Below are 19,398 nucleotides of genomic sequence, written 5' to 3'. Positions count from 1 at the left end.
AGTATTTCTGCATCCAATTGCCAAGGAATGACCCAAGATCAATTCTGGCATGTGTGACTCACAACCCACCACTAACTAATGCCAGTATAGTTAGTCAAATTAAGCTCTCACCTTAGTTGCATATCAAACCCTGCGGCTATATCTTATCTGCTATCTACTCTGTTTCTCTCTTTTCTTCTCTCTCTTCCTTCCCCTCTCCTCACTCCACTATTGTCTACAACAACATCAAAAACAACATGGACTCCCCCCTCCTCCTCACCACCAGCCTCGCCATCCTCCTCCTCTCCATCCCCTTCCTCCTCCTCCCCCTCCTCAAACCCAACAGCAAACCCCCAACTTCCTCTCCTCCCTCCTCCACCACCTCCACCTAACATCCAAACCCCCCTAAAAACCCACCCCAGCACCATCCTCTCCCTCCACATCTACCCCATCAAATCCTGCCGCGGCCTCACCCTCCCCAAAACCACCCTCAACAAACACGGTCTCTCCCTCGACCGCCGCTGGATGTTCATCGACGCCACAACCCACGAATTCATCACCATTCGCCAAAACCCCACCATGACACTTATCACCACAGCCCTAGACCCCACCTTCACAACACTCACTCTCTCCATTCCATCTTTTTCCAAAAGGATAATCTCCATCCCGGCAGCGCCATCCCCCGCCTGGCTAGCAGAGAATACCACCCTCGCGACAGTCAAAATCTGGGATAATGTGACGGATGGGTACGTTTATGGTGCGGAGGTGAATGGACTGTTTAGTGAGTTCTTGGGACGGGATGTCGCGTTGGTGTACAAGGGGCCGACGCCGAGGGTGCTGAAGGGAAATGCGGATCCGAGGGTGTTGGGACGGGAACAGCATACGTTTTTTCCCGATGTGCATCCGGTTTTGGTTGCGTCGGAGGCGTCCATGGAGGAGTTGAATGGGAGGTTGGAAGGAGGGGGTCAGGAGAGGATTATGGTCGAGAGGTTTAGACCGAATATTGTGGTTAAGGGGGTCGTGCCGTGGGAGGAGGATTCGTGGAAGGTGGTGAGGATTTTGCCGGATGGGGAGGGCAAAGGGAAAGCGCTGGAGTTGGATGTTGTGGCGAGGTGTGCCAGGTGTCAGGTCCCTAATGTAGATCCTGATACGGCGGTTAAGCATCCTAAGCAGCCGTGGGATACTCTCATGGCGTATCGGAGGGTGGATGAGGGCATGAAGTATAAGCCGTGTTTTGGCATGTTGAGTGCCCCGAGGAATGAGGGGGTCGTGGAGGTGGGCATGCGGTTTGAGGTCGTCGAGGAGACGGACGGGCATAGGTATATTACGGGGTTTTAGTGGAGATTTTATATAAGAAAATGGGGTAGGGGTGGTGGAGAAAAGTTGTGGAGTTCGCTATATTTATAGGAATGCAGTATATTACATGTTGGGAAGCATCCCGTAAATGTATCTAACTAGCTCAACTAGTTCTTCATCTGCTTGCTCGAAGAAACACACCAATTGTTCCAGTCCGTGAAGAACGATGGCTGGACGTGGCATTTCTTGCTGAGCAGCTGCGCCTTTCGCGTCTCCGCGTAGACGTCCACAGCCCCCGCAATGGTCTGCTTGTCATGCGCCGCCAGGGTCTTCACCACCAGTAGACTGGCCTGGCTGCAGCCGGATGCATGCGCAGGCGGCCCACTGTGGGTGGCTTCGGTGTGGATCGATTTCAACAGATCCCAGACGGGCTCGGTCGACTCCAGTGAGGGGAGCGCAGTGCCCTTGCAGTGCTTAGTGTATTCACGGAGCACCCCGCTGGCTTTGTTGGAGATCTGCTTGACGGTGGAGCGGCGCGTCAGTCGCAGCAGGGGGAGAAGAAGGTCAAGAGCCAGGAGCTTCGAGTGGCACTTCTTCACGTAGATCTCGAGGAGATCGAGGACGCGGTTCTTGAAGTTGACCATGTTCTCCTTGGCATCCTTCTTGTCCTTCTTCTGGCCTAGAGCGTCACGACGAGCCTTGAACACCTTGACGAGCTGCGTGTCTATCTCCTCCATCTCGTCGTCGTTCATGTCGGCGTCCGAACCTTCCGAATCCTCGTTCAGGTCCTTGTCGGCGCGGTGGGTGCCGAGGGCCTCGGCGAGTTTGGCCTCGAAGAGGGCTTCTTCCTCGTCATTGGCATCGTCGTCCGACTCTTCCTCTGCCTCGTCATCGTCGCTCTCATCGCCGGAGCCTGCTGCTTCAACAACTTCGACGTCGCTGTCTTCCTCGTCGACATCCATCATATCCTCGTCGCCTTCGTCGTCCTGCTGGTCGAACATCTCTTGCTGACCAGCCAGACTTTCTTTCGCTTCCAGAATCTGGCAAGACGTTAGTTTAGATGCGAGGAAGTTCAGCGTGGAACCTACAGAAGTCAACGACTCCAGGCCGTTTTCCGTGATGCTGTCTGCGAAAGCACCAAAGACCTGTTCACTCATGCGGCGGAAGAGTTGGGATTGCTTCGAAGCGAAACTCAGAAGAATTTCTACCAAAGCATCCGAAGCATCCGACGTCTCCTCCTTCTTGGACTTTTTGTCGCCAAAGATCTTAGTGTAACAAAAGTCGAGTTCTTCCAGCATGGAAGCAGCATCGGCATCACCGTTGTACACTTGGAGGATTGTCAAAGAGTAAAGCAGCTTGAAAGCATCGATGCTGGCCTTGTCACCCTTCTCCTGCGTAGGGTCAGTAAAAGAACAGAGTAGCTTTGAAGATGGGCTTACCATGTTGGAGAGTTTCTTCAGCGACTTAAAGGCGCCCTTCACCGACTCTTGGATGGCGTCGTCCATGTTGATGATAAACTTGCCGTGTTCCTCCGACTCGACTGCGTCACGGATTTTGCGAACAACAGCATACGGAACTCCCGCATACTTCTCGGTAGCAATGAGACTGTTAATACACGAGTTGATCCGGCTCCGGAAGAGTTCCTGTGTCTGCTCAGTCAAAGGCGGGACAGCAGACTGGTTTTCATCCCCCTCGTTATGCTTGAAATAGGCCAAGCGGACAAAAGCGAACAGAATCTGCTCGAGAACCTTCTGCATACCCTCTTCAGCTTCGCTAGCCGAAGCCCGGGCACGAACGATGGACAGGAGCAAGCCAGCCAAGACCTGACGGCTTGATGCGGCAGCCTTGCTGTCAGTCGTCCCCGGAGACGCAAGGAGAGATACGAAAAGCGGAACGATCTGTTTCAGGGCGTCCAAATTGGCTTCCACAACGATCTTTTCTACTGTCTTCGTCTTGGTGGCTTGATCGAAACTCACAGACCCAGATGGGCCCATGAGACCGTGGACAGAAGCGGCAGCAAATGCGGGCTCCTTTGAAACGCGGGTCTGAATAGCCTTGGCAGCCTTGACGGCCATGCGGTGCAGATATCTGTCCTCGACGGCAAGCTGGTTCATCAGACACCTGACGAGGTTCTTTGTGAACACCAGGGAAGCCAATTTCAACGGGCTTTCGTTGATGACCTTGTTGAAAAGAAGGAAGCCCCAGTATTTACGCTCCTCTGACGAAGAGGAGGAAAAAAGACCGTCTACAAACTGTTGTTAGTCGGAATTCAGAAAGTGAGAAAGCCACTTACTGTCGACAACTTCCGTCCAGAAGTCAACGAAGCTAAGACGACCCGAAGACTTCGACTTAGATGTCTCCTTCACCGGCGCGTCGCCGAGCCTGGAGATAACAGTGTCCCAGGCAAAGTGAAGCTTCGAGTTCCACACTCCGGACGATTTGGCCTTTCCACCCTCGCTTTCGGACTCGGCAGTGGAAGACTCCTTCATAACCTTGGCCAACTGGTTTCTCTCGCGCACATCGAGAGGGTCGTCGTGCTTCCAGACCTTGCCTGGGAATTGCACATCCGGGAACAGATCCTTAGCTGCAAGCCAAATGGCCACACCCTCGGGGGTCCGCGCAAGCTCGTTCGAGCACAAACGATCAAGAGCCGATTCCACGAATTTGGCCTCGGCCTTCTGAGCCGCGAGTTCGAAGATGCAGCGATAGATAATCCAGCCACATTCCTCCCGGAGCCATGGCTTCTTTTTGGCCAGCTCAAACACAAGGTCCAGAAGCTTGGTCCACTCATTGAAGGGCACACCGGCCTTGAACAAGATGGATGACTTGATGATGGCCTCCGCGCCAAACAGACGACCAAAGTGATGGTCTCTTTGTTCCTGTAGTAGAAATGTAAGCATTGCATTCCAGTGGATATGCACGGGAATTCATACCTGACCGGACTCACCACCGGTAGCGTTGGTCTGTGACTCCCAAATGTTCATCACGGTAGAGATGCTCAACTCGGAAGAGTCCCGCGGAGAGCCAAAGACCTGAGAAATGACCTCGGTCAAGGCGATGGAAAAGCCGATTCGGGCGGCCTTACGGCTGCTGCAGAGACCACGGAAGAGTCTTTGCAAAACCTTTTTGATCTGGTCATCGGCGGGGTTCTTGTCCGGGGTAAACTGTGAGACCAGGAGTTGGGCAGCCTTCAGTCTGATGTCGTCCTTTTCACTGGCGAGATCCTCATAGATCTCGACCAATTTGGTGTCGACGTTGAACGGCTCGCGACGCCGCTTCTTGGACGCGGCATGATGCTGTGCCATTGCGGAAAAAGATGGGATGAATTCCCGGCCAGCAATCGACTAGGAGAGTAACCCGTAAATGATGAACGGATGGAAAACAGGTCGCTGGGAGGGGCCAACCGCAACTGGGATGGAGGAGTTGGCTGCCATTCGATTCCGCTTCCGAAAATTTATGAGGCGCCTGGCCGAAGCGGGTTAGCGCGACCCCAGACGGAGCTTCCACTTTTAGTAAGAACTAGTACTAGATTCCTGTCCGCTCCACCAATCATCGTTCTGGAATCTTACCCGCCTACCGAGTATTCCATTCCATCTTTCGCAGTATTCTTTCTGGAGACTCTTGAGGACTGGAATATATCCAAGGGGGTGAAGACCATGCCAGGCAGTCCGCGTCGTTCTTTCTTGATGGGATTTAAAAGATATGTCTCACGAGAAGGGACGGTGCAATTCTGGGATCCGGACACAACGCATCTGCGATCTGGCATGAGCATCGGCTCTACCACGGTTGCCACATCTCCCCCTGATGGCAGGCTTCTATTCGCAGTTTCAGAACAAGGTCGACTCCAAGTATGGAATCTCGCACGCCCCACCTTTCGTACGAGCTTTGAGGATGCTGATTTGGAGTACTGGGGAACTGACACTTGCGTGGCATGGCTTCCGCAGACTGGCACTCATGTGATGGTCGCTTCAACGAAGGGGATCCGGATTTGGGAAGCCAGCACCGGAAAGTTGCAGAAGAAGTTCGAATCATCCGAAGACCAATCCCTCCCTTTTAAACAATTCTCGACCAAGATGACAATATCTCCCCATGGGAACTTGATTCTCGCCTATCACAGTTCAGCACTCATTCTGGAATGGATCTCAGGTGCCTCGATGGTGGGGAATGACTTGGTTCATAAGACGGGATCTTTTCGTGCCCTGTCTCCAAATGGTACATTCATGATCACTGTGGAGCGGAACTCCCTGCTAGTTTGGGATATGAAAACTCAAGGGCTTCATTGAACTCTATCGCTCCAGGGCACTAAGTCAGGTCCTGTGAAAGCCTTTAATCACGAGATGGAATGAGAGTTATAACAATAACTTCATCTTTCCGAGTGACTATCTGGGATGTTGATTCGTGGAATTCACTGCAGAGTGCTGTTCTTCCAATACCTCAAAACCGTCGGTATGAAATCTGGCCAGCCACAATGTCACCCGAGACAGGGATGGTCGCCTTTGTATTCACTGTTCCCACGGGCCAAAAGCGCAGCATTGAGCTATGGGATATAAGATCTGGTAACCACATCCGGACAATCGATTCCGATGTGGACATATTCAAATGCTATATTTCTCCCCATGGTCGGCTGGTGGTTTCCGGTTGTGGTCGTGGTCATGGTCGTACTGGCGAGATCTGGGATATCAACACGGGTACCCTTGTGGCGGAGATTCGGGGGGGCTTTGTTTCGGAAATCTCTCCAAGTGGCGAGCTAATTGCAACCGCGAGTGGTGGGTCAATTACGCTGTTGCATACAAAAACCAGGAAGAAGATGGGAGAGATCGAAATGAGAAAGCTCAAGATGGATGGTGCTACCTTATCAAATCTAACCTTTTCCAGAGATGAACAATGGCTTTGTACGGAAAAGGGACTCGTCCGAGTGGCATCAATTACTGACCCAAACCTGGGCCCCATGGGGAAAGAAATCACTCTGAAAGAAGGTCGGGAGTGTCTTCTAGAGGGTGGAAAGGAGCTCATCTTACTTCCTCGAGGTAACAGGCCTTTTGGATTGGAATGTGCGGATCCCTCAGTCGCTCCGTACCACTCAGTTGCTCTGCACTATCCTGGTGGGTCGGCTACTACAATCGAATTTGACAGTTCGGAACATCGAACAGTCAGGGATACTTCGGAAGCTTGATTGGGAAAGGGTCTCTTGTTATTTGAGGTAGCGTGTGGAGGTAATGGGCTCTTTCTTTTGTATTGTAATAGTCGTGATTTATGGTATGTCCTTTCACTCTAAGCAACGTACCACCTCCTGGGTTGTTGGCACATGCAACAGAGATTGTCCTCATTGGCTTCAGCTTCTCTTCCGGTGAGTGGTTTTTTGACTCGTAATATAACATGTCTCAGATGTGAATGGAAAGGGTTTGTTAGTCGCTGCGGCTAGGTACTAGTGTAGCTTCGTGGGTTGGGTCTCGACTTAGCGTTGGCAACTAAAGATGAACGGTTATAGGGTTGGTTAGGTTAGGCTGGTTTTGAACGAGACAGAGGAGCGTCCTTGATCTGGAGGTTACTGGGGGTAACTTGTATGTGATCTCCATTATTTTTGACGTCAAGGACGTAATGATGTCGGACTAGGAGGCTCTAAGCGTGGCTAAGAGGCCAAGCCAAAAGCTTGGGCGCAGTCAATGGGGTCCGATGGGCGTGGGGGAGGGCCGGGCTTAGCGGCAGGGCTTAGCAATTAGGCGAGACTGAGAGAGCCAAAGACTTCCCCGCTGGTTTTCTTTTTAGCATCAGGGTCCTGATCCACTATAGGCAGCAGCAAACCGATTCCCCTGGATTCTCCTACTAACCCTTTAATCACTAGAAAGTACGGAGAGAGATATGAAAGCCGTACGGACGTTCAACTCAATGTTAAATTCACTGTCTTCGCGGCTTGCAGACTGTGGTCGGGATTCAAATGGCACGCCTGACTAGAGGATGGTACAAACCTCTTGCTCGCGCTTCCTTCGAGGAAAATGAAGAGGTTGAGCTGGCAAGGTTTGAATCCTCGGGCTTTTATTCCAGACCCCCTGGTATCTTCCCAATCCAGTATCCCCTGCTCTGGGTCACAGGAGGGGTGAGTCGAAGGATAAGGCGTCGCATCTTTAGATCCCTCTTGACAGTGCGTGGGGTTATCACTTTCCTGATCTGCACCCTTCTGGGTCTCATCACCTTCACCTTTGCCTTTTGGCCCTCATACACCCATTTGCCGCCCCATTATCGTGCGCTACAGGCAGCTGTGCAACAATCCACCACCCCCGGCCGAGGCAATCCATACAATTCAACCATCTTTATTGCCGTCAGTCTATATGATAAACTCGGTGTCCTTGCTGGAGGCTCCTGGGGCCAAAGCCTCTTAGATCTGATTGACATGCTGGGACCAGACCGGGTCCATCTGAGTATTTATGAAAATGACAGCGGTCCGGCCGGCGAAGAGGCATGCAGCACCTGGCTGATCGGGTCTCCTGCAATAAGACAATCGTGTATGATAAGCACTTTGACTTCACAGGTTTTCCTACCGTCACCCTGCCGGATGGGTCGACGCACGTTCGACGCGTCGCTTATCTGGCCGAGGTGCGCAACCGGGCGTTGCGGCCCCTGCAACAGCAACCGCATCGCTTCGATCGCCTGCTCTTCTTGAATGATGTCTACTTTAATCCCGTCGACGCCCTGCAGCTTCTCTTTTCTATGCATTCCCATGACGGAGATGGGCCCGACTACCGCGCGGCGTGTGCGGTCGACTTCATCAACCCATTCAAGTTCTATGATACCTTTGCGTCTCGCGACCTTGAAGGCTACAGCATGGGCATTCCATTTCATCCATGGTTCACTACCGCCGGTAAGGCGCACAGTCGCCACTATGTCTTGCTCGGCACCGATGCCGTCCGGGTTCGCAGTTGCTGGGGTGGCATGGTGGCTTTTGACGCTGCATTCTTCCAGCATGACGGCTCCACAAATTCACTCTTGTCCCACCACCGCGGACGCCATACGCCGGTCCAGTTCCGCGGCGAAGAGGATCTCTTCTGGGAGGCATCCGAATGTTGCTTGATTCATGCGGATATCCAGCGTCTACCTTCTATTCCAGCAGAAGAAGAAGAGGATACTGGAATATATATGAACCCGTTTGTTCGCGTGGCCTATGATCCACGATCGTTAAGCTGGCTTGCAATTACCCGGCGAGTAGAGAGGTTGTATTCGCCCATTCATGGACTCCTCAGCCGCGTGGTCGGCCTTCCCATTCACAACCCGCGTCGAATCGAGATCCCGGGCCGTGAATCGCAGGAGCTGGTCTGGGATGATAATCAGGGCGAGTTCGCCAAGGTGACGCGGGCTGCCAGACCTGGTGGCTTTTGTGGCCGGTGGGACCTGCAGCTTCTTAAACCCCGGAAGGAAGATGGAGAAGGAGGTTGGGCGTCTGTCCCGGTTCCGGCCCGGAGTATGGCTGAAGGGGCGTAGGTAGACTGGACAATATCTACCTTCACTTTTTATTCGTCTTCTTTCTATGTAAATGTCTTATTAGCAGGGGGGGTTCTTATCGCAGTTACCACCATGACACGATTCTCCATGGTCATTCTCGGTCTATGTCTTGGGATCTAAATCAACATACAGTGAAAGCTATGCTTTAATTACATCATGGATGGTGAGCACTATCATGCAGAGCTGATCTCTTACTCTGATCTAGGGTGACCGTCCCCTGTCTACCGGCGCGACATGGAAACGCACCTGGTAGGTGAAGACAGATCACTTGTCCCGACCAGATCATCCCCGAATGGCATGGAAACATACTAGACAAAATGCTAGCGCATACACGGACTGCAGCTCAGTCTGGATAAGAACAGACAGAGCTTCCACGCGGAAAAGGTAAGCGTATCGGTTGATCATTCTATTCCATCGCTCCTCCCCTGAGTCAATACGGTTAAATCCGGCATTTTTACTGTCTGGATTGTCAATATCACAACGCCCATGTTCGACGCCGATAGTTGCTTAGCGAAGGAGATACTCTTGGACACAGGAATTGAACTCAGCCTTATCTACAGCCGGATCAGAGATTGTCCGTGCTGGTAGATATAATCCCTGCAACTGGGATATCTTCCCCGCTAAATGGCACGCCTGAACGGCAGGTCTCGCAGCAAACATATCTTGGTGTATCTGCTTGATGTGAGAGAAAATACCGCATCTGTAAGTAGGACGCCTTAGTCAATTTATTTTGGCAGTCCTGAGCAGAAATGTGAGACATTTCCTATCGACGACCAAGCATTGGTGGCTTGCCTGCAGACAAAAAGCAAAAGAATGCGCAGCGTCAGCACTAATTCTCCCCTCGGAGTCGTTTGGTATACACCTCGCGAATGCTCAAGAGAGGGGAACGATAAGAGCGATTCTAGGCAGACGTGGTCTGACCTTCTAATAAAGCTTGTTTTGCTGCCAAGTGGTGCCACGATCTTTTCTTCTACCACCCCCAAACACCAATTGTCTGCCTTTTCTCACAATCAGAAAACTCATCCTCACTTTGAACTCATTTCTATTAAAACTCCCACCATGCGCTACTTTGCAATCACAGCCCTTCTCCTCGCCCTCAGTGGCTTCATTACTGCCCATCCAGCAGATGATTCCATCTTCAACGCACTCGAAGGTCGCTGCCAAAAAGCCGGAAACCGCTGTGACCCTGGGGACAGCGCTTGTTGTGGTGACTGCTGCGCTTTTTGCACGGCCAAACGTGATGACGATGCGGTGATCTCTTGCTCTTATACTTGTGAGAGCTCTTGCTAGGGTGTGGGGTGCGTATACAGACCTCTTTTTGGTTATCAGCTTGCTTAGGTTGGTTGAAGGGACTGACTTGAAGTAGGTCAATTGGAAAGAGACATGCTTTAGACAGTGGTTGTGTTGAAAAGATCTGGGCGGTGGTTGTTAAGCTGGTTGGCAATTGGGATGGATCATGCATTTAAACCATTGGGGGCAACCACAAGGATATTGTCTAGCATCATCTCATTTCAGTTCCATACTACTTCTACTTTCTGCCTGAAGCAACCTTTCACTTAGATCATCCTTAACCCAACTCTCTATTTGCGATACCACCTCTCCAATTAGCTTTTCGTAACTTCGTCCATCCCCATGTGGCACAAACATCGATTGATGTGCTGTGACTTCGTCCATGTTTTCCATCTGCACCGGTACCCAGAGTGAATTGTCTCCGTGTTTCCAATGATGTGAGGGCATGAGCACAAATTTGTGTGGTTTGGAGGGGGCTTTCTTTGTAGCCTTGTCCACTTGTGTCGCGATGCTGTTGTTTTCCTGGATACTGCTCTCTGTAACTTCCAGTGAGCATTCCGATGCCGCGGTGCTATCCTCATCTGTGGATAGGTCGAGTGTGGAGAGCGAATTCGTGAATTGCAGCTGCTCTGCTGACTTTGACGGGGACGCATACACAGTACACGTTTCCGTTTCTAGCAAAGCCGAATCGTGCACCGTCACCATTTCCTCCCTCCCTTTCCCCCTCCTCTTAACCTTCCCTTCCTCCCCCTCCCCAACAACCCCACTACTCAACGTATAATAATTAACAAACCTCACCCTCCCCCCGCTCAGACTCCCATCCCCATCCCCCCCCTCCAACACCATCAACCGTTGATACCTCCTCCTCAGCATCCCATAATTATTCAACCCCCCGGCAAACCTATACGGCGACAAAACCCTCTCATAGATCGACCGCACCAAATGCTGATGATTCTTCTGAATGAAGTGCATTATCCCATTGATCCGGTCTCGTTCGACAAGGTGTACGTCGTTGACGAATGGGGGGTCGAATAATGCATCTGTTGCTGTATCGGGGATGCCGTTGGTTGTGTCAATTGAAGTAGGGTCTTCTTTCCTGCGGAATAGTCCTCTAATCCCCGTTGGGATGACATGAGGATGGAGACCTAGGAATGGGACGTCGAAGTTAACAAGCCCCAATATCCGAGTGCGATTCGTGAGGGTAGGTGTTGTTGTTGTTGATGCCTCGGAGGCAGAAAGCAACGCTACATCCGCAGCCACTATTCCACCAAGACTATGTCCCAAGAGAATCACATCAAGATCATCTGCTATGTGGGGTGATAACCTACACATACAATCAGCCCATATCCCATACTAGTATTTCTACCATTTTAATGACATACCAAGCCCTAAAATTCTCCACCGCCATACTAATCTCCCCCCGGGATTTATACCGAGGATAAATCCGAGTATAAATAACATGTGACTCATCCAGTACCTCTTTCAGGGAACTGTGCACGTGGGCCGGGAAATCCCCGAAACTGGCTTCCGAGCCCATGAAGCCGTGGATGTAGATTAGGAGGAGGCGGCGTTTACATGTTTCTTCGGTAGTGGGGGGGTGTATGTGTGTCATTGCTTTGTGTTCGGGCTGTGCGGATGATGATGAAGTATGGAGTGATTGATTCTTTTGTTGAGTAGTAGGTAGGTAGGTGTAAATTGTAGGTCTTATGTTCTTAGGTACTAGGTACTAGGTAGAGGTTTATGTTTATCGGTTAGCCCCACCCCCCTGGTTGGTGCCTGGTGGACTGTGGGGGGTGGGGACTGGGCGGTGCCATAGCCGGGTGGCTCCCGGATACGAGTACGAATAGATGTAGCCTACCGGATTTCTCTATTCTTAGGTTTATTTGGAGACTGGTAGGTAACAATATTTCTACTATCTATCTCTGGGTCTGAATCAATCAGATAAAGTCATATATTCAGCTGGGCCGCTAGTTGATAAGATTTACCTCTGTCTAGCCACAAAAGCTTTAGTCATAATTTGAACTGCTGACGGTCCATTTTCCAATCCCTAGAATCAGTTACTCAGTCTGTAATGAATATGAAAATCAGTCAAGGTAAGTTTGAAACATAGCAGAACTACTCTTGCTCATCATCGCTGTCGGCCTCCACGGGCATATCCTCCGCCGGCTGAAACTGAATAGCCACATCCAACATGACCGCGGTCCTATCCCTGCCAATCATCGGCATCCAATTGTACTCCTGCATCTGAAAGCTACGCGGAAACTCCACCATCGGAAGAATCTTGCCCGTTTGTATGCTTTCAAAATTGAAGGACATCAGACGGTCCTTGTGAAAGTTCTGTTTCAACCTCACAAAAGGCCCTGCCACAATGCTCACCCGATCATCAAGCCTGTACTTGCGGAGACAACAGGAGCGGATGGTCGGTACGAACAAGCAGGTCTTCCACGTATCATAGTCCAGAAAGTCCAGAATCCGGCTGTAAATCACCAGTGGCAAGGTACCTCGCGATTTCGACGCTGCGCGGCGGTTCGCAGCGACTTCGAAGAAGTTGACAAGTGCCGCAAGCCCAGGGAACTGTGTCCGTAGTCTTCGAATAGTCCCTGTGCAGTTCGACTTCATCAGGAGCTCACCGCGGTGATGTCGGGCCTTCATCCCAGATTTCACCTCCGGGCGCGTGCGCGGGTGTGTGCTCACACAGTAATTTGCATGCAGAGGCGAGAGGTTAACGGCCTCGCTTAGTTTAATGAAGAAATCCCCACCATCTTCGGGGGACACCTCTGCGAAAACCACTTCAAATAGCGATAGGACGACGATCTGAAAGCTGGTGCGTCCCTGTTTGATGCCCCAGTCAACGGCCTTCATGATGGCCCTATCGTCAATCACCAATGTAAGACTGACAAGCACGTCCTCGAGCCAGTATATTGTCTCCGTAGGCGATGTCCCTGGAGGCTCGCCCGGTCGATGGGACGAGGAGCCAAACTCCAGTAACGGAGCACTATCGCCGGCCCATTCTTTGTCAAGCAATCCAGGTGACTGGCCTATGTGGTTCAGGTTGCAATTCCATGCTGCGCAGGTCCAAGGATTACACAGCTGTGCCGGAATAGAATGGAATTTGGACTGGCCGGAGGCAATCGAGACAAGAGCAAAAGCCAACTCACGAAAGGGAAATGAGTCGGCGCTCCACTCCCTTCCAAATCTAATGATCTCCTCCTTGTATTGAACAAGGACTTTGGCCAGAACACGAGTGAGAAACGCCTTTGGCGCGTCTGTTATGTTTGTTTTCGGGGTTACGTAGCGACATCCGAATTCGATCACCCCTTTCGGCTTTGGCAACTCCAAAGCCAGCGAGCCCATACACTCTTCTGGGCAAACATCAAGGGAAATAGTAGGCTTGTACATATAGATGCTATTTGCGATGGCGCGAATCCATAGGTTGTCCTGACGCGGGATATTTCCCAGCTTCCAGTGTATGCTGTAGTTCATGGTAAGAACTTCGCGATCGAGGTTGATGATGTAGATGTACTCGGCATCGTGGCTATCCAGTCGCGGCAGCTCGGAAGGAAGCTCCTCGAATTCGGAGAACAGCGAATAGTTTGGTTCGATACCGTCGCGGATCTCGTAGACATGGGCTTCAAGGGCACTTTCTATGGCCGCGTACTCGGCTCACATTAACTTGAGCCACTCTGTAAACTATTAGTTTGCTGCAAAGCACATATCATTCCTTACGGCCTACTCTGGTATTCCTCAGGGTCTGTGGGGATGCTGGCGACAATCTGAGCACCAAGACCTTCGTAGTAGCTGTCGTACTGGTTATATCGAATGTAGTAACGCCGGTTGAAGCGCACGATTTCAAGCCCTCGAGTTCCCATTGTGATCTTGCTGGCTGCCTTATGACCAGGAAAGAGGGTAGGAGGGGGTTATCGTGTGGTAGAGAGTTGGCTCGAAACACCAAGGTGCAGCAGCTAGCACAGGAGATATGGGCTTTAAATAACACCTGAAGTGGAATCGTGTCAGTTTCTCGCAGGTGGTAGTGCAACCCAATTTGAACAGAGTGAAGGGTCAAACCGTGCGAAACCCGGAAATTGTAGTTAGCTTTCAAGTTCAGAATTCTGTGGAGGCGGTGATCCCCGTTGATGGTTCGAGGTATTGAAACGTCACCTTTGCCCATGTGTTGATTGGTTGTTTGGATCTAGGGATGGTATCGTTACAGGTCAGACTGGTAATTATTTATTGATGTACCTCATCTCCCTACTATGCTGACAAACTGTATCCTGCAATGTCCTGAGCAATTAATCGTATCTATTGTAGAGAACTTAGATCTGTATAGGAGGCTAAACCACAGTTATTTGCCAATAAATTGGTGGAGATACATAGTACAAATACTACGGGCGGGGCCGAAGTTCCCCACTCAGGGCATTTCTAGTAGAAAGTATCACAAAACAAAGGTCTGGATGACCAGGCATGCTGAGTACTCACATACTGCCCTCGTAAAAGAAGTAGCAGAGCTCATTAATAAACAAACGGGATCACTGATTATATTCCGGAAAGCTAAATTTTCCGTATAATTACCTATCCAGGAGTGCATCAAAGTTATGAGGTGCTGCGTGCGTCATGTGATCTAGTCTACGCCGTTGGGTCTTCCTCTTCCATCTTTCTAAAAGAATCCAACCATCTCGTACCGGTCTGCCACCTACATCGTCAAACTTCATCGTGGTTGAATTTCTGCGCACCTGTATACCTCTCTGACTTGTATAAAATGCAGTTTGGGACGCTACCTGCGTCAAATACGTGTCGTGAGCTATATCCATTGAAGTGGTAGTGACATAGCTAATCATTTCACACATGAAGACAGGAGAACCACAATCCCATGACCAATCACTTCAGCAACGTCCACCTAAAAAAGCGCCCCTATACACCATGCTACGTTCATACCAGTAGACCAAAACGGAAATCCGCTAGCCATCTGGAGAACAGACGGAACGAAGACTCTGTGTCCCACTGAAAACATCACAGCCTCCTCCTCACTAACAAAGTGACCTCCGGCGGCACAGAAGTGGTATTGATCCAGTTAACCACCCTAAAGCTCCCCTCCTTGACCCTGACATCAAACCGTGAGAAAAACAGATACAACATTATCTTAATCTCATGAACCGCCAACTGCCTCCCCGGACACGCCCATCGCCCCAACCCAAACGCCAAGAATTCTGGGCTGCTTTGAACAGCTGGCTTGGCCTTCTTCTCCCACTGGAATCCATCAAAGATCCTCCCATCGGAACCATAGTTATCCTGGTGTTGGTGCGCTCGCGAAATGAGAACCATGCACACTGCGTCTTTGGGAAGTGTGTATGGCCCAACCTGAACTGGCCGAGTGGTTTGTCGGACTGGACCCCAGGTATCGCCTTTCGTGCGGAAGACTTCACGCATGAAGGAGTCCAAGAGGGTGAGTTGGGTGAGTTTCTTTACGCTCAGAGGCTCGTTTGCATTGATGACTGTCTCCCATTCTTCGCGAATAGCTGGCAGATACCCATCTTGTTTCTGGACCAGGGTGATCAGGATCCAAGTTCCAGCTACGACGGTCTGATGGATCGAGGCGAAGATCATCCCCACGCAGAGAACGACTGACCAGCCGAATCCCGCCAGAGCGCATAACCCAGATCTCTGGTGGTAGTTCTTTACCAGAAGGAGGTCGAATAGTGGTATGTATTCACCGTGGCGTGCGGATAGGCCATTGGAGAGGTGCTCATGTCGGGTTTTCCAGAGCGTGGGGACGATGGCGAAGAAGAACTGGGGAACAATGGTGAAGAGTACAGCGCGGAGGCCATTAAGAAGGACCCATAGTGAAGGAAACCAAGCCCATTCGTGTGTGTTTTCGTGCATGCCGGTCATGTGTGCCATTGCGACGGCCACAGCGGCGAAATGACCAGCTGTCACCGGGGAGGAGTGCGCGGGTCCGAGGATCATGATGACCATGGCGTGGGCGATGGCATGTTGAAGACGAGAGAATATATCTTGGAATTCGACGGGAGACTTGTCCTCAACTGGGGATGGTACCTCGCTAGCCATCCGGTCAAAACATGCCTCGAAAACCGGCAAGATCCGTTCTATGATGGCGTTCATACGCGGCTGCACGTTGTGCTCAATTAGGTTATCCACATCACGGACAAAGACGCCATTGTCGAAGAGCGCGATAAACCCCAAGTGAAGAAACTCGAACGCAGCCTTCTCAAAGGTGAAATTCTGCGTGTCGGTGAGAACCTGATGGGCGTATCGGTGGTCGATTACGTATTCATTCCGGCCGTGTCGAGGGACTATCACGACAGGGCCATATTCGTCCAAGACCTGGCTATAGACCTCGTTGACATGTTCAGATCGTCGAACTTCACGAGGAATATGCACAACTGGTGGTTGAAGCCCCTTCAGAGGATGTTGAGAGTCTCTATTCAACAAAACCATGATCAGAGAGACTATATTGGCAGGATGGGCAGGTTGCCACGCGGCTCGTGAATAGCCCAGATACTCTAATCTGACTATTAACAAGATGCAACCATGCCATGGATTAGAGTTATATCACAATATATCTCACCTGACATCTCCTGTCCTACGTGCAGCCTACATGTCTCGCGCCCGAAGACCAATCCCCGTCCCTGACGTCAGAGAACTAAAGGTTATAAGTACCATTAGCTAATCTTTGGACAGCGCTTGCGGGGTATGTTGCAGATATCTCGACCAGGTATCCTAAAAAGCTATAACTAAGTTCATGCAGTGAGACTGTAAGCATATGCGCTCGTGTTTCTCCTATCGTGAGCTGAAAGATCATTCCAGGGCAAGATCATTACCTTTCAGTCCACTGGAACAAAATCTATAATCATCCCCGACTATGTTAGCACCTTGCTCAAGACTCATCATGGCCTGTTGTATTATCCTCCAGCACATTCATCCCTCCTACACCAAATGAAAGAGGGGTAAGGCTCGCTGGGCAATGGCCTGACTCAGCTGAGTTAGTGAGGATCATATCCAAATGGGGAGTGTGAAAAGGCTCGTGACATCTATTTGATCAAGTAAAAACATCATTGCTAGAAATGTTCTAGCTGATCACCGCAGAGGTAGATAACCTGCATCCCATGCATTATGAATACACTGCGCAATTTAATGATGGCCTGGTTTATTCCCACCATTCATTGGCAACAGCTATCGGGCCCAATGGAGTGTGTTGGGCAGAGTGGATCCGGCGCTGATCTGGCGTCAGCTACGTGGAAATACCTACTACTTGCCTCCACGGGTGTTCTTCTACTCGCTCTCTTCATACCTCCAAGGCCGAAGTGCCCGCTTCCTCTGGTGAACCCCAAAAGACGGTGTGAATTTTCATATAGCCGCGTCAAGAGAGACTTTATTGCTCGTGCCCCCGAGATCATAGAAAGGGGCTTTCTACTCACTGGTAATAAGCCCTTTAGGATCAACGCTGATATCGGCGAAGTGATAATTCTTCCTCCGGAATTAGCAGATGAAGTTCGAAACAATGATAACCTCACTTTTGCTCGGTTCATGTATCTGGTATGGATGTCCCTCGCTATTGCTCATGCAAACAGCTTATCTAGAATAGAATTTCCATGCCCATCTTCCTGGGTTCGAGGCCTTCATTGAAGGCGGCCGAGGCTCGCGCTTGGTCAAACACGTCTCGCAAAGGCAGCTCACAGCGGCTCTGAGTAAGTCCAACTAATGTCGCCGATCTAGTCACAATATCTGACCTGAACCACTGCAAGACAAGATAACCATACCTTTGTCGGAAGAGTGCAGCTTGTCACTGCAGGAAATCCTCACCGATCAAGACAGTAAGTATCGTTATTTGCCCCTAGCTCTAAGAAGCGCGCTGATCAGACAACAGCCTGGCACGAGATCAACCTCAAAGAGAAAGTACTTCCTCTTGTCGCCCGTCTCTCATCCAAGGTCCTTCTCGGCGATGAACTGTGTCATGATACCCGCTGGCTGAAGTTGACCGCCGAGTACACTACCGTAGCTTTCCGAGCGGCCCAGTACCTGCGCATCTTCCCTTACTACACCCGGTATATCCTTCACTGGTTTCTCAGTGACTGCGCTGCGGCCCGAGCCCGCGTCCAGGAAGCTCGCCAAATCCTGGGACCGGTGCTGGCCAAGCGTCGTGCGCAAGCTCGAGATAAAACAGCAACTATAGAATATGCCGACGCCATCGAGTGGTTTGAGCAGGCGGCCAACGGAGGAGACTACGACCCCGCCATCTCGCAGCTCATGATGAGCTTCAGCTCAATCCATACCTCGGCTGATCTGGTCATGCAAGTCATCCTCGATCTTACGCAGCATCCAGACCTTATCGAGCCATTACGAAGCGAGTTCACGACCGTCCTTGGCGAACAGGGCTGGAGAAAGACCTCACTATACAAGCTCAAACTCATGGATAGCGTCATCAAAGAAAGCCAGCGCTTGAAACCTGTCCTCTCTGGTTAGTATTACCATGCAACAATACTATCCTTCGCCTAGGCACCCATCTGATCTAGTATTGCTAACATCAAACAATGTATAGCATCCATGCGTCGAGTATCCACCACCAACATCACTTTATCCGATGGGACTATCATCCCCAAAGGCGCCATGGTAGCCGTTTCCGCCCGTCGCCAGCGCGATCCCACCATTTACAAGGATCCCGATCGCTACGATGGCTACCGCTTCAAACACATGCGTGGGATCCCTGGCCAAGAACACCGATCTCACCTGGTGAGTACGAGTCCAGAGCATCTGGGTTTCGGACACGGCCTGCATGCTTGCCCTGGCCGGTTCTTCGCCGCCAATGAGATCAAAATCCTTCTTTGCCATTTCCTTCTCAAATACGATTTCAAACTGGCTGAGGGCTGTGAGCCACGACCGAGGAACTCGGGGTTTCATATCAATGCGGATCCTTTTGCGCGTATCCTGCTTCGCAGGCGTCGGGATGTGGATATCTCTGTTTTGGAGTCTTGAACGGTCAGGGTCGGTGGGTTTGTGTACGTCGTGTTCGTATGTAGGCTTGATTATCTTGTTTTAGCTACCTTTTGTTCGAGGATGCATCCTTAGAGTTTGATCCATGTCATACGGCATGTAATAAGGAGGCTCTGAGAGTTGGTGATAGGCTATGATGCTACGAATCAGCCTAAGCACCGACATTCAAAAGGAACTCCGTTGTGACTCTGTTTTGCCTCCGCTCTGCCAAACTGATCAATGAGAGGAGAGAAAGAGCGGATTATTGCCTCTCGTCTAGGATAACCCTCTGTCTAGGTCCTCGTAGGGCGTCTTTGAAGTTGAAACGAAGGTTACACTATGTCGATCAAGCCA

At 50.9% G+C, this 19,398-nt stretch overlaps 10 protein-coding genes across 10 annotated transcripts; 6 read left to right on the top strand and 4 right to left on the bottom strand.

Annotated features, from left to right (window-relative positions):
* Positions 1–27: 27 nt before the first annotated feature.
* BO94DRAFT_564581 (MOSC domain-containing protein) lies at positions 28–1,376 on the top strand (the record flags this gene model as incomplete). Its single annotated transcript, XM_025614435.1, has 3 exons — positions 28–51; positions 86–89; positions 326–1,376. 3 exons carry the CDS (start codon positions 28–30, stop codon positions 1,315–1,317), a joined length of 1,020 nt encoding a protein of 339 aa, XP_025469606.1. The 3' UTR covers positions 1,318–1,376.
* BO94DRAFT_488534 (DNA-directed DNA polymerase POL5) lies at positions 1,365–4,677 on the bottom strand. The gene is made up of 5 exons (XM_025609068.1): positions 4,209–4,677; positions 3,569–4,154; positions 2,715–3,520; positions 2,364–2,666; positions 1,365–2,315 (listed from the first exon to the last, which is right to left on the bottom strand). The coding sequence occupies exons 1-5, from the start codon at positions 4,578–4,580 to the stop codon at positions 1,443–1,445; spliced, it is 2,940 nt and encodes a 979-aa protein (XP_025469605.1). The 5' UTR covers positions 4,581–4,677; the 3' UTR covers positions 1,365–1,442.
* A 284-nt stretch (positions 4,678–4,961) lies between these two features.
* BO94DRAFT_617531 (WD40 repeat domain-containing protein) lies at positions 4,962–5,558 on the top strand (the record flags this gene model as incomplete). The annotated part of the gene is made up of 1 exon (XM_025616832.1): positions 4,962–5,558. The coding sequence occupies one exon, from the start codon at positions 4,962–4,964 to the stop codon at positions 5,556–5,558; it is 597 nt and encodes a 198-aa protein (XP_025469604.1).
* On the top strand, positions 5,417–6,827 carry BO94DRAFT_382123 (WD40 repeat domain-containing protein). The gene has a single exon (XM_025607271.1). It carries the CDS (start codon positions 5,618–5,620, stop codon positions 6,446–6,448), a length of 831 nt encoding a protein of 276 aa, XP_025469603.1. The 5' UTR covers positions 5,417–5,617; the 3' UTR covers positions 6,449–6,827.
* Positions 6,828–7,210: 383 nt separating this feature from the next.
* Positions 7,211–8,748, top strand: BO94DRAFT_583794 (glycosyltransferase family 69 protein; the record flags this gene model as incomplete). Its single annotated transcript, XM_025615582.1, has 2 exons — positions 7,211–7,691; positions 7,802–8,748. 2 exons carry the CDS (start codon positions 7,211–7,213, stop codon positions 8,746–8,748), a joined length of 1,428 nt encoding a protein of 475 aa, XP_025469602.1.
* Positions 8,749–9,304: 556 nt separating this feature from the next.
* On the top strand, positions 9,305–10,284 carry BO94DRAFT_573661 (uncharacterized protein). The gene is made up of 2 exons (XM_025614979.1): positions 9,305–10,067; positions 10,136–10,284. The coding sequence occupies exon 1, from the start codon at positions 9,583–9,585 to the stop codon at positions 10,057–10,059; it is 477 nt and encodes a 158-aa protein (XP_025469601.1). The 5' UTR covers positions 9,305–9,582; the 3' UTR covers positions 10,060–10,067; positions 10,136–10,284.
* BO94DRAFT_617518 (uncharacterized protein) lies at positions 10,168–11,953 on the bottom strand. The gene is made up of 3 exons (XM_025616831.1): positions 11,442–11,953; positions 10,853–11,383; positions 10,168–10,825 (listed from the first exon to the last, which is right to left on the bottom strand). The coding sequence occupies exons 1-3, from the start codon at positions 11,669–11,671 to the stop codon at positions 10,276–10,278; spliced, it is 1,311 nt and encodes a 436-aa protein (XP_025469600.1). The 5' UTR covers positions 11,672–11,953; the 3' UTR covers positions 10,168–10,275.
* Positions 11,954–12,174: 221 nt separating this feature from the next.
* Positions 12,175–13,928, bottom strand: BO94DRAFT_583791 (uncharacterized protein; the record flags this gene model as incomplete). The annotated part of the gene is made up of 2 exons (XM_025615581.1): positions 12,175–13,721; positions 13,793–13,928. The coding sequence occupies 2 exons, from the start codon at positions 13,926–13,928 to the stop codon at positions 12,175–12,177; spliced, it is 1,683 nt and encodes a 560-aa protein (XP_025469599.1).
* An 840-nt stretch (positions 13,929–14,768) lies between these two features.
* BO94DRAFT_533315 (cytochrome P450) lies at positions 14,769–16,829 on the bottom strand. The gene is made up of 2 exons (XM_025611305.1): positions 14,908–16,829; positions 14,769–14,852 (listed from the first exon to the last, which is right to left on the bottom strand). Exon 1 carries the CDS (start codon positions 16,510–16,512, stop codon positions 15,067–15,069), a length of 1,446 nt encoding a protein of 481 aa, XP_025469598.1. The 5' UTR covers positions 16,513–16,829; the 3' UTR covers positions 14,769–14,852; positions 14,908–15,066.
* A 382-nt stretch (positions 16,830–17,211) lies between these two features.
* BO94DRAFT_617502 (cytochrome P450) lies at positions 17,212–19,237 on the top strand (the record flags this gene model as incomplete). Its single annotated transcript, XM_025616830.1, has 5 exons — positions 17,212–17,610; positions 17,660–17,762; positions 17,820–17,888; positions 17,942–18,532; positions 18,614–19,237. 5 exons carry the CDS (start codon positions 17,212–17,214, stop codon positions 19,045–19,047), a joined length of 1,596 nt encoding a protein of 531 aa, XP_025469597.1. The 3' UTR covers positions 19,048–19,237.
* Between the last annotated feature and the right edge of the window lie 161 nt (positions 19,238–19,398).

Source organism: Aspergillus sclerotioniger (genome assembly GCF_003184525.1).
Source record: "Aspergillus sclerotioniger CBS 115572 chromosome Unknown BO94scaffold_8, whole genome shotgun sequence".
Taxonomy (NCBI): domain Eukaryota; kingdom Fungi; phylum Ascomycota; class Eurotiomycetes; order Eurotiales; family Aspergillaceae; genus Aspergillus; species Aspergillus sclerotioniger.
The sequence above is the reverse complement of the archived record's forward strand: the minus strand, read 5'-3'. Positions and strand labels throughout refer to the sequence as shown.

Excerpts from the sequence above, each read along its gene's own strand:
- BO94DRAFT_488534 (XM_025609068.1), bottom strand. The coding sequence starts at position 4,580 with ATGGCACAGCATCATGCCGCGTCCAAGAAGCGGCGTCGCGAGCCGTTC. Across the intron at positions 3,521-3,568 it reads CTGGACGGAAGTTGTCGACA|ACGGTCTTTTTTCCTCCTCT; the intron begins GTAAGTGGCTTT and ends AACAGTTTGTAG. Across the intron at positions 2,316-2,363 it reads GCCTGGAGTCGTTGACTTCT|ATTCTGGAAGCGAAAGAAAG; the intron begins GTAGGTTCCACG and ends ACGTCTTGCCAG.
- BO94DRAFT_617518 (XM_025616831.1), bottom strand. The coding sequence starts at position 11,671 with ATGACACACATACACCCCCCCACTACCGAAGAAACATGTAAACGCCGC. Across the intron at positions 11,384-11,441 it reads GTGGAGAATTTTAGGGCTTG|GTTATCACCCCACATAGCAG; the intron begins GTATGTCATTAA and ends TTGTATGTGTAG. Across the intron at positions 10,826-10,852 it reads CTGAGCGGGGGGAGGGTGAG|TGGGGTTGTTGGGGAGGGGG; the intron begins GTTTGTTAATTA and ends TACGTTGAGTAG.
- BO94DRAFT_533315 (XM_025611305.1), bottom strand. The coding sequence starts at position 16,512 with ATGGTTTTGTTGAATAGAGACTCTCAACATCCTCTGAAGGGGCTTCAA.
- BO94DRAFT_382123 (XM_025607271.1), top strand. The coding sequence starts at position 5,618 with ATGAGAGTTATAACAATAACTTCATCTTTCCGAGTGACTATCTGGGAT.
- BO94DRAFT_573661 (XM_025614979.1), top strand. The coding sequence starts at position 9,583 with ATGCGCAGCGTCAGCACTAATTCTCCCCTCGGAGTCGTTTGGTATACA.